Source organism: Macrobrachium nipponense, chromosome 17, assembly GCF_015104395.2.
Source record: "Macrobrachium nipponense isolate FS-2020 chromosome 17, ASM1510439v2, whole genome shotgun sequence".
NCBI classification, from domain to species: domain Eukaryota; kingdom Metazoa; phylum Arthropoda; class Malacostraca; order Decapoda; family Palaemonidae; genus Macrobrachium; species Macrobrachium nipponense.
In genome coordinates, this window is record NC_087210.1 from 33,144,910 (window position 1) to 33,164,153 (window position 19,244).

General features: G+C 41.6%; 1 protein-coding gene across 3 annotated transcripts in view; it reads left to right on the forward strand.

Moving 5' to 3' along the window:
• Positions 1-19,244, forward strand: part of LOC135196172 (UDP-galactose translocator-like) — an 81,358-nt gene that overhangs the window by 21,415 nt on the left and 40,699 nt on the right. For all 3 annotated transcript variants that reach the window (XM_064222752.1, XM_064222751.1, XM_064222753.1), the window contains exons 4-5: positions 6,110-6,183; positions 15,272-15,412. In XM_064222752.1, the coding sequence (XP_064078822.1) occupies positions 6,110-6,183; positions 15,272-15,412 (215 nt within the window). The remainder of the gene's footprint in view (positions 1-6,109; positions 6,184-15,271; positions 15,413-19,244) is intronic.

The window sequence follows — 19,244 nt, forward strand, 5'->3', positions numbered from 1 at the left end:
TGCAGTTTCGTCAGCATTTCTCGACTGCTGTTGAACGTGGTCCTTGGTTGTGTAAAGTTTAATTCTATTTTCACCCTTCAGGTTTTTGTGGTTTTAGTGTTTGTGATGGAAGGGGTTGGAATTGGTTGAGGAACCTCCCCTGCCAGTGGCAGAAATATGGATCAGATCAAAAGACCAAGAAGACTCCATTGGTCTTGGGTAATATACTGCCCTTAAACTCCAAAGTTGCTAATCAGTTTTGAGTCTGATTGTGACTGATTTCATATGAGGCTGCTACTCACTGATCTTCCCTTGCTACGCTGTCAAGGGGAGGCTTGTTGCAGTCTATGGATGACTATATGTCCTCCATTAGTGACCCCCTCAGCTATGGACAACCCTGTCATGGTGAAGGGCCTCTTGAACCCATGGAATTTGTTGCCAGGTTTGAGTCCAAGAGTCCTACATATATTAGTATTATCTGGATTAATTCTTGTGGAAATTCCCATTTTTGGAAAAATGCATTTAACCTGATAAATAGGAAAAGATATACTAGTGGTAGGATCATCAACTCCCTGATAATGTTTGGATCTGAGGAATATCAATGGGATTATTCACATTGATACCTCAAGGGCAGAACTATCTTGCAGAGCTGGCACAAGGATTCTAGGGGTGGTCTGTTTCTGAGGATAGGACTCTTGGCATTGTCCAGTTTGCCCTTTGAAATGATAAGGGTGGGGATTATTGTATTTTGTTGGTCTGGAAAAGGGATTTTGACAAAGGAAAAATCTATTTCTGGGGGAAGACCTGTGTTGCCCGGTGAAAAATCCCTGTAGCTCATTTTTCAAGTATAAATAAACTCTAGATATACCAGAGAAAAAGCTAGCATGGTATGCTGAAGTTACTACCCTCAGCGCAATCATCCCGAAGGGTGTCGGTATAAGTAAAGGGGCGTTGTGGAAACCACAATACACAGGGCCTTTGCCACTTAGAAGATTCCTTCCCAAAATCCTCTCATTCCTGGAGTAGTCCTTTTTTGCTTGGATTAACCAGGGTAGGGAATGTAAAAACAAAGGGTTGGGTTCACCAGGCGACACAGGTCTTCCCCCAGAAATAGATTTTTCCTTTGTCAAAATCCCTTTTCTGGGTTCGACCTGTGTTGGCCGGTGAAAACATAACAGAGAATTATATCCAAGCTTAACAGATACGTTCTCAAAAGAGGGAGTTAATAAAACCCAAAGTAAGATTAAATAGAATTATTTACTACTAAGGTTGGGAATTTAAGGGCCTGTAGGTTTTTCAAATTGTGGCGTTTAAAAACTGCCGGAGATTTCCAACCCGTATACTTCTTCAGGTCCTCAAAGTTCATGTTTTGAAAGTAATTAATGGATGTGGCAACTGCCCGGATGTCATGGACATGTGGGACTGAGTCCGGATTTGCTTGTTTAATGAAGTAAAGAATTTGTTGCCTGATGCCTTTTAAGGTGATTGTACCACCTTTCTCTCTAACAAACAGAGGGCCTGAAGTTATTTGAGAAGTCCTGGTCAGGAATGTTTTAAGGGTATGGACAGAACAAAAAGAACTATCTTTCACAAGAGGAAGGATCTTCCAAGGAGTCCACCTATTTTGTGGGTCCTCATTTTTGGCTAAAAACTGCCTGTCCGGTGAAAGAAGGACTTCGCCTGACGGTAGGAACTCGACATGGCCTGGGTTTCTGGAGAGAGCTGATAGTTCAGATATTCTAGCTCCTGATGCCAGTGCTACTAGAAACAGTGTCTTCCTCAATAGAGTTGAGAAGGAGCATGAATCATTATTTGAGTCTGAAGCCAGTTTAAGTGCGTCATTTAAGAACCAAGAAACCGACTGAGGGCGGTCTATTGGTCTCAAACGGGCGCATGCTTTTGGGATAGAAGAAAAGTAAGCGTCTGAAAGATTTAATATTAAAGCCTATTTGGAAGATTTTCCTTAGGGCTGATTTCACTGTGGTAATAGTACTGGCAGCTAGACCCTTCTCAAACAATGACCTAAAGAAGGAGATTACCTGGAGCCTCTCCTGTTTATGCAGTGTACCACTATGAGACTGTACGAAACTATCCTTATGTGAATCTGTTTGGCCGGAGACAGGCGTTTCAGGGTCAAGAAGACTGCCATTGCCTCCAGGATATTGATATGGAACTGGCGGAATGTCTCTGACCATGTTCCTTGAACTTTTTTGTGTGGCGAGTACCCTCCCCAACCGCTCAGAGAAGCGTCTGTGTGGATGGTTAGTGATGGCGGAGGGAACTGCATAGGTACTGATTTGGACAGGTTCCAGCGTTCTGTCCAAGGCCGGAGCCTCTTTTTTAGAATCGGAGGGATAACCGAACCCTTGTCCCTGAGTTTGTTGTTGGCTCTTGACCTTCAGACTTGATTGATGTCTTTCAGCCTGGCTTTTAGCAGGACGTCTGTGACAGATGTGAACTGAAGCGAGCCTAGAATCCTTTCTTGGGCTCACCGAGAAGCTCGCTTGTTCTTTAGAAAGTACTTTGTAGCCTTTGCTATTTCTTTGGCCTTTTTGGGCGGGAGAGATAGCTTGTGATTGTTCAGGTCCCACTGAATTCCCAGCCATTGGAATTTGGAAGCTGGGGTTAACCTGGATTTGTCTCTGTTTACTTGGAAGCCTAGGAATTCCAGAAATTCTAGTACCTTGGCCGTTGATTTGTGGCACTCTGCCACGCTGGTTGCCCAAATCAGCCAATCGTCCAAGTAGGCTTGTTTGCCTAGTTTGAATCCCAGGTACGGGGAGAAGTTTCTGGCTATTGGAATGTGATAGTATGCGTCTGTAAGATCTATAGAGGTGGCGACGGCCCCACGGGGAAGTAAGGTCCGTACCTGCGAGATCGTCAGCATGTGGAATTTGTCGCAGTGAATGTAAGAGTTGAGGCGCGACAAGTCTAGTATCACTCTTCTCTTGTCTGAGTCCTTCTTTGGGACACTGAACAACCGTCCCTGGAATCTCAGGTTCTTCACCTCCCTTATGGCTCTCTTTTGGAGGAGATCTTTGGTGTAGTCCAAAAGGTCCGCCGTGGGTTTCTGGTAGAAACTGACTGGATGAGGAGGGCCCTTCTCCCATTTCCAGCCTAGGCCTTTCGAGACTACTGTGGGCTCATGGACTGAAGGTCCAACGGTCCCGGAATAGGTATAGCCTCCCTCCTACCTGAGATCTCACACGGGTTGGCAGCAGGTCTGGTGCCTCTACTTCCCCTGAAGCCCCTGCTTCTGGAACCGGTACGTAAAGGTGATCAAAGGAAACTTACAATGCGGTACCTATCTTTTGGAAATCAAAGTTAATACAAAAGGTGTGTCACTCTGCAAAGGCAGCTGAAACTAGGAATTTGTCTAAACTGGTTGATGATTCAGTTTTCTTCGCTAAACAACTTGGGCAGTTACTCTTTGGAAAAACTCTTAAAGACTCTGTAACCCTTCCTGTCAGATTGTTCACTGATTCTAGGCCTTTGTTGGAATCGATAGGTAGTACAAAACAGGTGGAGGAGCGTTTACTTTGAAATACCATTACAGATTTGAAGGAAAAGCTGGAAGATAATTCTATGGACTCCTACAGCTGGCTCGACACGAAGGATATGATAGCAGATATTTTGACAAAGGGAATGTAAAGATAACATAGAAGTTCATAATATTTTTCTCAGAAATAAATTTTGTCATGCTAAAAATAAAAGAAATATTGTGTCTTGTGTTGATGGCAAAATTCGCATTAGAAATAAAGTATAAATGAAAGTATTTACTAATATTTTACTCATGTGATGTAAATTTTGTTAACTCATGTATGAATCCATTGCCTTATTGTTTTGACAACTTGTGTTATTTATATTAGTATTTTGTTCTCATGCTTATTTGTTTATTTCATTTTTTTTTCAAAATTTAAACAAACAGAGAAGGGCGGAAACATGTTATATATGTTTCCGGCTAAAAAATGTATTTTAAATGTAATTAGTGCTCAGACCTTCAACAAGCTTGTTATGTAGTTGAGCACTTACAGTGTTTACAGAAGCTCACCTTTGTATATCTTTTGTGTATATGTTCAGTCATAAATAAACCACTAAATAGGAAACGTCTCTTTAAGAATCCTATTTAACAGCCGCCCCTGGCTCGGCTACTTCTGGCATGCCTGTTGTATGAGCGAAAGAGATCTTTCGCTTCATAGGTTGGGTTGAAGCCCGGGGATGGTACCATTGCCGTGGAAGTAGAGGGTTGAGGAGGTGTGGTATGGGTTATACCGTCTTGCCTTCTTTTTGGTCTTACCCTGCTGAGAGGATCCTTCAAACTGACGTTTGAAGGGGAGACCCCATCGAACTCTTAGGCTCTGGTTGGCCCTGGAGGCTTCATGTAGGATGTTGTTAACCTCTTCCCTAAGGAAGAGGTTATCTCCCCAGATCCAGAAGAATTCTAGATCAGGTACAAATTGTTTTGGTATCATGCAAGATGCCTTTAGCTTGATTAGCTGGGATCATATCTAGTTGCACTACCCACCATCCTCTTCTCAAGGTGAGAATCAGCTATCCATACAGTAGGTAAGATTCAACCCAAATAATTTTAAGTTTTCATAATATAGGAAGTCCCCAGTTAACTGGGGGTTTCTGTTCCTTGCCAAGCACTACTAACCGAAAATCGGCAATAATAGCACTAATAACCTGCTTAACCAGAGATTGGTGCCATTAATAACCCACTTAATGGCACTGTTAATTGTAGATTGGTGCCAAAAATCTAAGTTAACAGCATCGTTAGACAAGCGCTGTAAAGCCAGAGTGCCGTTAACCGATGCTGCCAGTAATCAGGGACTGCCTGTATATTTTGGATACTTGCCTACAGTTAAAGTAGACCCCATCCAGCCTCCCCACAACTTAGTGGGCTGTATAGGAAAATTCTAACAAGAACCAAAATATTTGAAACACACCCGGTAGAGAACAGGTGTACCAGACATTCATCCAGGCAGCCTTTCGATCTTTTCTTTTGTTTGAAAGCCAACTTGCCTAACAGCGCTGAATACAAGCTATCTTCAACAGTAGGTAAGTATCCAAATACTAGTGCACTTTATTAAAAAATTTTGTATAATTTTATGATATGTAGGGCCTTACAAAGAAATTTTAAGAGTGGTGACCATAAATTGCTAAGTTTGAATGCTGAGGTTCATTTGAAATTTTCTGTTACAAATGGGAAATTTTTGAGAGATTTGGTGTTCTGTAGTTAGAAAAGAGACATCTAAAACATTGAAGTGTTTTAGATATGGGGAGAAGAAGAGGAGGAACAGTTACTGTAGTTTTGAAAACTAGTGTTTGTGAAAGTTGCAGAACAAAGTTCACCAAGATTGTCCAGAAACACATGGAGCAAGGGCATAAATGGAGGCCTTGATCAACTGGGAATTCAGTCAGAAAGTTCATTTGATAGAGGAGAATTAAAATAATAAATCAATATGGATCAATATGTATATGGATGTTGATATTGTAAGGAAAATATTTGTTAATCTCTGTACGAAACCTTGATTTGCAACATTTAAGTCTTATGGAAAACTTATGAGTATAACCTATAATAGTAGTTCAGTACATGTATTTTATACCATTGGATTATGAAATACCGTAATTGTCTTCCAGATGTTATCTATTTATCTTGTGTATGTAAATTAAATATGGTGGGGAATATTTTTTCATGTACTCTTGCATCAGTAAAAAACACCATGTGTTAGGAGATTTACTGAAACTGCCCTATTTTGAGCATCATCTTTCAATACTGACTTTGTATTGAATTTGCACTCATCTTGCTGCAGAGCTGTCAAGATGTTGGGAAATTTGCATGGTTAGTTGTCAGGTCCTAAGGTGTCTTAGGTGTCTTTTGTATCTCCATAGAGTAAAACCCTGGCTAATCAAGTCTCATGTTAAAATGTTCATTCTAAGTATGTATAGGACATCACTCAGGAATTTTTATGCTTTATTGTTCTGTGAGGAAAAGTCGTTTCAAACTGCCTTTTCTCTCAATCTTGAATACTTAACAGGTGACAGATATTATTGTAAGTGAAACTTAAAAAGTAAAAGTATATTCATTAGTAATTATGTATAATTTTTACATTCTTTTTTTTTACAGCTGTGGTTATGGCTGAATTTGTCAAGCTTCTTGCTTCACTGTGTTTAGTGTTTAAAGATGAAGGTTCTTTGCAAGTAAGTAACATTTTAGATGAAGTACTTCAGAATGGAAATGGAAATTAAAATATGTGAAGTTGATTGAAAACCTTTTTGTTATACTGAAGTTGTCTTTAGTTGGATGCTTTAGAAAATGAAGGTACAATATTAAAAAAAAACTTATCATTTTGTCATTCTTCAAACATCCTGTGGAAAAAAACTGGTGAATAAGTTTTTCTCTATGAAAGTAAGTTTGTCTTTTGAACTTGTCCAAAAACTGCTTATTTCAGCATGGTTTGCAGAGTATTGTTGTCCAGAACACTTCTGACAGTCTGTGATGGTGTGTATGAACCCTTCCTCCCTTTCTCCCTTCCCCCGAATCTTCCACTGGGTCTTCCACTGCTTTAGAGTGCCCTTTACTTGAGGGTACACCCAAGCACACTGTTCTACTTGTTTCTTCTTTCTCTTGGTTTTCCAACAAGTTGTAGGGAAGGCTTTACCTTTACCCATGACTTCGTTTTCAAAACTACCACTGCTGTCCTATTTTCAGTGTCTGCCAAATCTAAAGATGTTTTTGTCCTTGCTGGGTGTTCTGGCTCCTTGCAGTTGCCCAGTATCATTCGTAGAGTAACCAAAAATTACAGGTAATCAAAAATAGAAGTCTGTGGGCGTTGCAAACCTTGTTATGTCACCTTTGACCGGTTAAGAGAGCCTTAGACCCCATAGTTGGGTAGTGCCGTCATTACTTAAGGATCTTTGCGGTGTGCCTTTGACCCCTAGCTGCAATCTCTTTCATTCATTTTACTGTGCCTCCTTTCATATTCTCTTTCGTCCATCTTACTTTTTACCATCTCCCGAGAAGCAATTCATAGTGCAAATGTGAGGTTTTCCTCCTGTTACACCTTTCAAAATTTTTACTGCCAATTTCCATTTCAGTGCTGAATGGCCTTATAGGTCCCAGTGCTTGGCCTTTGGTCTAAATTCTATATTCAATTCAATTGCTCCTTAGACTGGTTAATGGCGCTGTAATCCCGTTATGGGGCCATAACTAAAATTATATTGTAAACAGGATTTACTGTACAGTAGTACTTTCTGTATACTACAATAGAATGCTGTAAAAACAGTAAATTGATGAAAACCTTACCTTTAATCCTTTGGATGTCTTGTACAGTACGTACATACCTACATTTCATATTATGTTAATCCTTAAACGCCGAAGCGGTAAAATAAAAATTGTCTCCTGTGTGCCGGAGGTGTTTCGGAGTGAGCGTGGAAGCGGAAAAAATATTTTTTTCAAAAAATCACAGCGCGCTTAGTTTTCAAGATTAAGAGTTCATTTTTGGCTCCTTTTTTTGTAATTGCCTGAAGTTTAGTATGCAACCATCAGAAATGAAAAAAATTATCATTATCATATATAAATAATGCGATATATGATAGCGCAAAAACGATATTTCGTATATAATTGTATTCAAATTGCGCTGTGCGCAAAACGGTTAAAGGTAACAAGTTACTTTTTTTTCGTTGTAATTACACTAAATTGCGATCATTTTGATATGTAACACATTGTAAAACGATAAAAATAACACAGAGAAAATATTATCACAAAATAATGCATGAATTCGTAACGCGCGGACGTAAACAAATATTTTTTTCAAAAATTCACCATAAATCTAAATATTGTCCTAGAGACTTCCAATTTCTTTCAAAAGGAAGACAAATGATTGAATATTACCTTACTGTAAGAGTATTAGCTTACAATTGCAGTTTTCGACCATATCTGACGAGTTAAAGTTGACCGAATGTAGAATTTTTTTATATATTTATTTTTATATGCAATTATTTCGGAAATTAGAAAAGCTACAACCTTCAAATATTTTTCGTTATATTTTACATGAAATTGTGCACATTTTCTTATATAAAACTCTATGAAATGCCTAATATGAAACGGAGCAAATATTCCGAGAATGGGACGTACGCATTTCGGAGATTTGTGGTGGAGAATCCGCGCGCGGAGGGAAGGAAAGTTTTTTTTTTAAATTCACCATAAATCTAAATATTGTGCTAGAGACTTCGAATTTGTTTCAAGATGAAGATAAATGACTGAATATTACTAGACTGTAAGAGTTTTAGCTTACAATTGCGTTTTTCGACCATTTCAGTAGAGTCAAAGTTGACCGAACATGGTTTTTTTTCTATTTATCGTGATTTATATGCAAATATTTCAAAAATGAGAAAAGCTACAACTTTATGTAATGGCTAATTTAAAATGGTGTAAACATTACCACAATCGCACGTATGATTTTTTCGGAAGAGTTACCGCGCGGACGTAAAGAAAATGTTATTTTTTCATAAATTCACCATAAATCAAAATATTGTGCTAGAGACTTCCAATTAGTTGCAAAATGAAGGTAAATGATTGAATATTACTAGAATATAAGCGTTTTAGCTTACAATTGCGTTTTTCTACCATTTCGGTAGAGTCAAAGTTGACCGAAGGTTAAAAATTTGTCACTTATCATTTTTTATATGAAAATATTTCAAAATTGATAAAAGCTACAACCATGGGTTGTTTTTAGTTGTATTGTACATAAAATTGCGCACATTTCCATATATAAAACTTTATATAACGGCTAATTTTAAAATGGTGCAAACATTACCACAATTGCATGTATGATTTTTTTTGGAAGAGTTACCACGCGGACGTAAGGAAAAAGTTTTTTAAAAAATTCACCATAAATCGAAATATTGTGCTAGAGACTTCCAATTAGTTGCAAAATTAAGGTAAATGATTGAATATTACTAAAATATAAGAGTTTTAGCTTACAATTGCGTTTTTCGATCATTTCGGTAGAGTGAAAGTTGACCGAAGGTTGAAATTTTGGCACTTATCGTTATTTATATGAAAATATCCCAAAACTGATAAAAGCTACAATCATGAGTATTTTTTTGTTGTATTCTACATAAAAATGCGCACATTTTCATATATAATACTCCATGTAACGGCTAATTTAAAATGGTACAAAAATTATGTCAAAGTGACGAAATAATTTCCGAGATGTGTCACAGATACTTTTTAGTGCGGCAAGAAAGAAATTCGCGCTTGCGTGCCTGTGTAACGATTGTAAACAAAACAACACCTTGATCCGTGAACTCCCAGCATCCCCCAAGGCGCGCGATTCAAGTTTTCGGCTGGTAGGCCTAAAAGTATTTTTCCGCGAATTTTTAAAAAAACTTTTGTATGTCGAAGTAAAATACGTCCAGTCGGCACCCGAGAGACAAAAAATGTAGACGTAAAATACGTCCAGTCGGCGTTTAAAGGTTAATGAATACAGGCAACCCTCGGTTAACGACTAGGGTTCCGTTCACGGGGGCCTGACGCTAAGCGAAAATCAGTACTAACTGAAATTAAAAAATCCACGGGCACCACAAGGTGCCCTAGACTTGTTAACAATACCTTGACAGTGTCATGGCCACATATTTTGCCCGAATATGTAATAACTTTTTAATGAAAAATGTAGAACTTCATTTCCATAATCATTTACTATGGTCTGCATGGCAGTTCTACAAATTTTTAATGTCAAATTTGATGAACTTCTAATAGTTAACAAGTTAAAAAAGCAAAAGAGAATGATAAAAGTATTGTTAATAATGTTATAATTGTTGCCAAAATGCTACAGCCATACACAGCTGATCAGAAACAGCTGTTTTGCTAAAACAACCGAACCGAATGTGATGATAAAAGGATTTTGACGAAGGAAAAATCTATTTCTGGGGGAAGACCTGTGTCTGCCGGTGAAAAATCCCTTTAGCTCATTTTTCAAGTATAAATATATCCTAAATATACCAGAGAAAAAGCTTACATGGTTTGCTGAAGTTACTACCCTCAGCGCGAGCACCCCGAAGGGTGTCGGTATAAGTAAAGGGGCGAAGTGGTTACTATTCACAGATCCTCTGCCGCTTAGAAGATTCCTTCTTCAAAAACCCTCTGCGGTGGGAGCCGTTCCAAGCATCCCCCGCCTCACCCTCCACTCGCTACTAGTACTACTAATACCCACGCGCAACCTCATTCCTGTATTAGCGGTCTTTGTGTGTGCTCCACGTCTTTTTGCTCCAGGAGTTTTGCCCAGTTCTTTCCATTTGTTCATCATGGCTTTGTCAGATGTTACTTCTGCACCTAAGTTGAGTACCCCAGTTTACATGTTTTTGATTTTATGATGGAATTTTCCCCATAAGTCGCCTTCGGGCCTTCAGAATAGTATTGGAGGCGCCGTCGGCTGAGCCGCCATTTTGGGAGCGTCATCGGAACGAGCGCAAAATTTCAGCACACGAGACTTATGAAATATTACAATTATATGTTAGGCATATGTACTTTTTTCTAAATTGATGCGTTATGTCAGTACCATATATGTTTTATGTATATATTACTGTGATATTGCCAATCTGTACTGATTTTAGCGTAGGTCTAACCCACCCTTGGCTTTCGTTGGGGGTACAGAGCAGTGCGTTAGTTTACATTGTAAATAATTGGCCCCCCCAGCGGTTCAGGGGCGGGTTAGCGCCTATCTCTGCATGATTTATAACGGTGCATAATATCCCAATCCCCCTCTCTTTCTCGTTCTCCCTCCCTCCTGAATTAGGAGGATATGTATGAGTAGTACGATTTAGATATGTCTAGATTTTGTATATGATTGATTTAATGAGGTTGGAGGGGTTGCATCATCTCCTCACCTAGTTACACCTAGCCTAGGCTAGCCTAGGAAGGTAGGCTAGGGGTCCCTTACCTAGTACCCTTAAACACACCTAACTTCCCCTGTGATGCTATTAGGCTAGCAGGGAGAACGTTATAAGATAATAGTTCTCAACCGGTGTGTTCTTGGATCTACCTCACTGCTGCTTAAATCAAACAAATCGGTTTAGCAGTTTTGCCTGAGGTACCCGCCTGGCCGGTCTAAACCGAAGAATTTCAGTTTAGTAGGTTTGGTCGAGGTGTACCGTCCACTTCAGTCTGGCAGGGGTGGTCATTTGGCTTACCCTGCCCAGTTTGTTGTGTTCTCGGTTCTTAGCCAGATCCATACGGGTACTTCCTTCCCTCCTTTCTTAGCCTAATATCCTTGCAATCCCTCCATTAGACCTTGCTATGAATATAGTATATTGTAACATTTATATTGTGTATATGTTATGTAATGCCGGTCTGGTACGTTTGGCTACCCGGCATAGCCTCCTGATCGTGAGCACCTAACCTCGACCGGCCATGAGCCAGTCGGCCTTCTCCCTACAAAGGGTAGGCCATGTTACCTGGTAGAGGTCCATCTCTGATCGGCTGGGTGGCCAGGCGTTCGTGACCAACCACATGCGCCACGTTCTTCCCCCTCACACCCCCCCCCCCCCCCACTCCTGGGTCTGAAGGAGTTTCGGAACAAGGTAGAGGGTCTTTTTGTCGTTCTCATGTCAGACAACATCATGATGGTCGCCTATGTGAACAAGCAGGGAGGCCTGGTTTCTCGTCAACTTCACGCCTTGACTGTCGAGGTTCACCAGTGGGCAGTCAGCAATTCGGTAGAGCTCTCAGCCAGGTGTATCCCAGGCAAACTTAATGTGGTAGCAGACAAACTCAGTGGTCAGGATCAGATCCTAGGCACAGAGTGGTCCCTTCATCAAGTGGTAGCGGACAAACTCTTCCAGGTTTGGGGGAGACCCATGCTGGACCTTTTTGCGACTCGGTTCAACAGGAAGCTAGAGATATTCTGTTCAGTGGTTCCAGATCCTTTAGAGTTAGCAGAGGATGCATTCCAACATCCCTGGGACAACCTGGAGGTGTATGCCTTCCCTCTATTTTGTTTGATCTGTCAAGTTCTGAACAGACTGATAAGTTCACAGGGTCTCAGGATGACTTTAGTAGCCACCCTGTGGCCCCAGGCGGAATGGTTTCCAGATCTGCTGTCGTTGTTGTCAGAGGTTCTTAGGGAAATTCCCCCTTGGCAGCATCTCCTGTGTCAGCCGCATGTGGAAAGGTTCCACCAGTCAGTAGAATCCCTGTCTCTTCACGGTTGGAGGCTATCAAGTATCTCCTCCGAGCAAGAGGTTTTTCTCAGAGAGCAGCAGGGCATATGTCCGGCATTCTCAGAAAGTCGACCTCTGTGGTTTACCAAGGCAAATGGGCGATCTACTGTAATTGGTGTTGTAAACAGGTTTTTTCTCCACTTGCACCCTTTATTCAGCGAATAACAGACATTTAACCTTCCTCAGAGACGAGGAATGTTTGTCTGTTTCTGCCATTAGAGGCTACAGGGCGGCCCTGAGTTTAATGTTACGCCTTAAAGGTATTGACATCTCGTCATGGGAACTTTCCTTGCTAGTTAAGGGGTTTGAGCAATCCATTTCTCCTAGGGAGATCAAGCCTCCAACGGGGGATGTTTCCCTGGTTTTCAAGAGCTTCACTAAGGGTTCATATGAGCCTTTGTGTCGCTCATCTGACAGGAACTTGATGCTCAGAAAGTTTTCCTTCTGGCCTTGGCATCTTCGAAGAGGGTAGGAGAGCTCCACGGTCTGAACTATGATGTGAAGCACACCAGGGGTTGGGGTCGGTGTCCGAAATTGTTCCGGAATTCATGGCCAAGACCCAAAATCCCTCTGTGCACGATGACAGGTTCACTTCATTTTCCATTTCATCACTGACTGACTTTGTGGGTGGTGATGCTCAAGAGCTTTTCTTGTGCCCTGTCCGGGCCCTGAGTTGCTATCTTAAAAGGACTCGGCACCTTAGACCAGGCTGCCACAGACTTTTTTGTTAGCACAGGACATACTAAGAAAGAGGTGTCTAAGAATACTATCTCTTTTTCGATACAGGAAGTCATCAGACAGGCATACTTTGCTCTTGATGATTCCACCACCACGTTTGTGGAGGCTAGAGCGCATGACGTTAGGGTTATTGGTCCCTCTCTTGCTTTCAAAAAGAACATGGCTGTACATAGAGTGCTGAGCGCTGGTACTTGGTTATTCCAGTCCATGTTCACCTCTTTCTTTCTTAAGGATGTTGCCCACAGATCTACAGACACGTTTTCCCTGGGTCCTGTGGTGGCTGCCCAGCAGGTTGTGTAACTCATAGTTGCCCTTAACAGGGCACTTTTGTATCTTTCCTAAGATGATTGTGTGGATGAGAGAATGAGTGAGTTCGCTGGTGTCCTTCTTTCTCTTGAACCTTTCTCTTTCTCTTGTACCTTTCCTTCTTCCTTTGGGCTGGTTAAGGAATAGACACGTCATTCACTAGACTGTTCTGATACAGGTAAGGTAGTCATGCTGATATTGTGGTTGCTTAATATACAAATATTAAACCCTCTATTGGATAGCATATGCTCCACTCCTTGGCAAGGAGGAGTTGCGAGTAGTAACAAACCCTAGTGTATTGGTTTGCTATTGGACAGTCAAAGTTTCTCTTGGGTTCCCTATACAATGATTCTCCCATATTTCATTGTACGGCACTCAGGTTCTGAATGGTTAGATATCAATTTATCTAGCTTCTCAACGGGCTTCAGTCCCTCTCCAGAAGTCATTTCCTCTGGATCTGAACTGGTGGGTAGACCCCCAGCCAGTTTAGGATGTCTTGTACCTCCCTCCAAGTATGAGTGTATGAACAAATGACAAATTTTCTAAGAGAATTTTTATATTTCATAGCTACAAACCTGAGGTTCTTAACATTATACTGCCAACCTCTAGCCACCCCTCTGTTTGTTAAGACATCCTGAGTTGGGAAAGATTGACACGGTGGCGTAGGTTCGTGGTCTTTGACCACTCTTCTCCCGATATACGCACGCGTTGCCAAATCTCACAAAATTCCTTGCTTTCATCTGCTTATTAACCAGATCCAGCTAGGCGGTAGAAATTATCCTATTGTTAAGACCTCAGGTTTGTAGCTATGAAAAATACAAATTGTCTTAGAAAATTTGTCTTTTTTTAAGGGCAGGAATATGATGTGATACACATTTTGCTTTAATCCTATGTTTCGTGACAACATGACCACATCTTCAGCAATTTTTACTAAATAAAATATGAGTATAATATATTAACATAAGCTTTTGCAACTATTGTATCATGTAATCAGCTCTTATTTTATGTTAACATGTTATACGTACTATTATACTTTATTTTGTAGAAAAACCCTGAAGATGTGGCAATGTTGTCAGGAAATGTAGGATTAAAGCAAATGTATATCACATCATATTCTTGCCCTTAATCTTAATTGTGTGAATAAGTGCATAGCATGTCTGACTCATGGTGTATAGAGTGTTCCCCCATATTCGCGTCGGATGGGTAACAGACCCCCTGCAAATAGCTAGAATCCGCAAATAGTTAGAACCTTTGTAAAAACGCTTAAATCTGCCCATTTTGTTAGTTAAAACTCAAGACAAACCTACTAAAAATATTTATTCCCATCTTTTTAATAGTTCTATCATAAAAAGTTCATGTTATGATGAAATAAACAAAAAAAAACAGGAATTTGTGGACATTTCTCATCGAAAAATACTGCGAATAGGCAAATTTCCCATGAGTAATGGGGGTATATGTTCGAGACAGATCCACGAATATGTGAGTCTGCGAATCTGGACTCTGCATGTATACTTGGGGTTGACTGTGTATATGTGTGTGTATGTATGTATGTAACTTGTACAATACATATATACATCAATATTTATATATATGTATGAATACAAAAATGTACACGTAGTTGTTGTTGTTGAGATAATCGTTAACCAAGCAAATGTTTGCTTCTAATGATAATTTATTGAAAATAAAACAATGTTCTATCAATATTCATATCCATTGGGGGGTGGCACATGTCCAGGTGCCACCCCCTTAAATCTGCCACCGAGTGTTGCAGAAGTCTCATACTGAGTGTTGCAGAAGTCTCATACTGTATGCACTGGTGACAGGGAAATTAATACAATGGTAATGAAGGAAAACACTATTATGGAATAAAAGACTTGCTGGAGCATGACAGGTTGTAGAAGTAATTACTTGTATCTCATTTATACAAGCTAGATTTTTTGTAGATTTTGTTATAAAAGTTTGTACTGATTTTTTATGTTTTAACATTTAACATCATAACAAATTTTATTCATTTTTTCTACAGCATTGGTTTATGGCCTTATACACACAAATATGGCAGCAGAAGATGGATACTTTAAAAGTTTGTGTACCCTCTTTTATATACCTTGTTCAGAACAACTTGCTTTATGTCTCAGCATCTAATCTGGATGCAGCTACATATCAGGTAGGTTTATAACCTTGTATTCTATTCTTATGTATTGTATATTTTGAGATGTTGGCTAAAAATGGTTTCTGTCATGTATAATTTTGGTTATAACATATTTTAAATAAAAATATTTTACTAAATAGTGTAAACTATGTGATACTTTACTATAAGTTATGAAAACATGGACTGGAACGTTTTTCAGAACAGTGAAAGGTAGGTGTAAATAGATGGTCTTTTTTACTTTCATGCTGTGCTGCTTTGTAAATAGCATTGTTTCACAAGAAACCAGTTACAGGCAGTCCCCGGTTATCAGCGGACACGGTTAATGACGATCCGGTTTTATGGGGCTTCTCTAGCACCATAAAATCAGCTAGCGCCATAAAATCGGCAATTTATGGCGCCATAACAGGCTGAATCTCGGTTATCGGCACCATGAGGTGAGAATAATAGAGTTATGGTGCCATAACACACCTAACAGAGATTCCATTAATTGGTTATCAGCACCATTAACTGAAACTTGGTGCCATAAATTACTGTTTGTTCATGAAACTTACCTGACAGATATATATATAGCTGTATTCTCTGAAGTCCGACAGAATTTCAAAATTCGCGGCACACGCAGTGGGCGGCCAGGTGGTAGTACCCATTCCCGCCGCTGGGAGGCGGATATCAGGAACCATTCCCATTTTCTATTCATATATTTTTTCTGTCGCCGGTCGGTAAACAACTGTTTACAGACCTCCGCCTAGGATTTTGAAACTTCATTAGCTGCTTAAGTATCCTAATTATTCTTTCGATTATTGACTTGGATTTGTGGCTAGGCATATGCTATCATAAGTTAAATTTTTTTTTCATTGCATATGATGTCTGAAGCTAGTTAGCCTAGTTTCAGACTTTGTTGTCTGCATGGGGTAAGGTGAGGCTACCGGAGCTTTCGGTAGACACTCGCTTAGTGTATATGACGTTTACATGTTTTCTTTGCATAAAGATCAATGTAATTAGTGTAATGTGTGACTGATTACGGAAGAAGTAGGATTCATGTACGCATTTTAGAGCGTGTTAGAATCAGGAGTTTTCCTCCACAGTAAACAGAAGTTAGAAATAATGAACCTTCTAACCTCCTGTAGAATTTATTTTGCCTAACCCTGTGGTATGGCTTACGGGCCTAGAAGAAGTGTCTGCTAGAGGATTACATCAAGTAATCTTAGACTAAAGTGCTCGCTCTCCAATCAGTGTTGTGAAGTGTAGTGCCCCTTGTGTTGTGGAGGGGGCGTCAGATCGGCCCCATAATGCCTCTAGGCCTGGACCTCTGTCGGACTCCCAGGACTCAGGGAGAGGGCATGTCGAAAGCCGCAAGAGGGTTACGGGGGCTCCCCACCGATCTGGCGTCCCTTCGGCAGGACCTGTTGACGCTTCCCAGGCTGCTAAAGATCGTGCACGTGCACGAATCTTGAAGGATTGCTTCTCGTCCTCCGAGGCGTCCTCCCTGCGCAAGGGTTGGAGCTCTCGGAAGGACTCGCACCCTCTAAGGAGCTTTAGAGAAGAGGACGCTTCACGTCCTCTCTCTCGTCAGGAGGGAACGTCAGATCGGCCCCATAACGCCTCTAGGCCTAGACCTCTGTCGGACTCCCAGGAAGCAGGGAGAGGGCATGTCAAAAGCCGAAGGAGGGTTACGGGTTTTTCACGCTGATCTGGCTTCCTTTCGGCAGGTCCTGTTGTTGCTTCCCAGGCTGCCGAAGATCGAGCACGTGCATGAATCTTGAAGGATTGCTTCTCGTCCTCCGAGGCGTCCTCCCCACACAGGGGTTGGAGCTCTCGGAAGGACTCGCGCCCCCTTAAGAAGCTTTAGAGAAGAGGACGCGAAGTCCGCTTCACGTCCTCTCTCTCGTCACGAGAGGATGGAAGAGTCCTGTGCCCTGTCAGGGCTCTCAAATTTTATTTACATAACAAAGGAAGTAAGAGGTCCTTCGGGTAATTTATGGTGCTCAGGAAGAGACCACATTTACCCTTTTTGAAGAATGCACTGGCTCTTTCCTAAGGGACATTATTAAGGAGGCTCATTCATCTTGCCAGAAGAGTGATTTGAGCCTCCTGCGAGTGAACGCTCATGAAGTTAGAGCTGTTTCAACCTTGCTAGCATTCCAAAAGCTTATGCTAATCAAGGACATTCTTGATTCCACCTTTTGGAGGAGCAACTCAGTATTCGTCTCCTCTCCTCATGGCGCTCCGTATACGTTATGTAACGTTCGCTTTACTTCGAAAAAGCAAGCTGATAAGTTTGACGTCCGGCAAGCTGCTTTGCACAGTCAAACAACTTATGTCTCTGGTTCGGCATAAGAAGGGCAATTTAGACGTGAGGAAGCTTTTGGAGGTGCTCGACGTCCTATAAGTAGAGACATTCTCCAGGACGCTCGGCAAGCACCTTGCGAGGGTGTCTTTCGGACGCTCTGCGTTCCTTTGCTGAGTGCGTTTCTGGAGATGTTCTTTTGCATTACTAAGACCACTGTCTTTGTAAGAAGGGATGAAGGTCTTTAAGGCCCGTCTTGAAGACGAAAGCCGTACGTCTTCCTTTAGTGTTCACACACTTCAGGAGCAGCGTGCGGCTCTCCATGGAGACTCGCATGAGGACGTCCCTTGAAAATATTCAACGTCCTATGCAAAACGCGGTTCGTCATAACATTGAGATGTTGGCAAGGTCGCTCGCCAGGACGCCTCTTGGCGGGCCTTGCATGCATCAGGGCGCTCAACGAGATCCTCTCTGAAATGTCGTTCAGAAGACTTGGTGTTCTCTGCTCAGACACGCTCGCAGCTAAGCAGGACGTTTTTTGAGGACGCTCAGCAGGACGCTTTCCAGAACGCTAAGCAGGACGCTTTTGAGGACGCTCAGCAGGACGCTCGCCGTTCGAAGCAGGACGCTTTGCGCTCTCGGCAGGACGCTTTTGAGGACGCTCGGCAGGACGCTCGCCGTTCGAAGCAGGACGCTTTTCGGACGAGGCAGGACGCTTTTGAGGACGCTCAGCAGGACGCTTGCCTGGCTAAGCAGAACGCTTTTGGCGCCTCTCGTCAGGAAGCTCGTGCTTCCTCTTGTAGGGACATGTCTAGTAAGACAGTTCCCGTTGTTTCAAAGGACGCTCTACGTTCACAAGATGTTCGTCCTTCAAAGGATCGTCGTAAGGGCGAGTCCATACCTGAAGCGGTGACTTCCAATCAGCGGAAGTCTTTGTTCAGGCCTAAGCCTGCTGGACGTACGCCCTCTCCGGATGGACGTTCTCCAGTTCCTCTTAGAGAAGAAGGGGAACTTAGTAGTCCAGCGAGTTCAGTCGAAGAAGAACCTCCTGTAGCTTCGGCTGTCTCAGACTATAAGGTTCTTGTGCGGCTGTTACGTTCGTCCTTTGGGGATAAGTTTCAGCCGGCAGCCCCTAGGTCTCCTCCCTCTCAACTTTCGTCTTCTAAGTCAGTCAAGACTCCTGAGTTTGTCGAGATGAAGACGTCGCTTTCAACCAAGAGGGCTTTCAAGAAGCTCCAAGATTTTATGTCTCGAAGGAAGGACCAGGGCAAGACCACTTTCGCCCTTCCTCCCTCTAGACTCTCCGGGAAAGGAGGCATTTGGTATGAAACCAAGGAGAACTCTCATTAACAAATTTCGGAAGAGCTCTCATTCATTTTCAGAGGCTCATCCGGGGAGTAAGAAAAAGACTTTTAGACTAGATCCAGGAAGTCTTATGTCCAATATCATAAGAACATTGAACGGTCCTTTTCGATCCTCGGTTCTCACTTGATGATCTCTATTCGAATATTACTCCCTTCTCTTGGCAAAGAGTCTTGGCAAAGAGTTCAAGGTTTTAGTTCT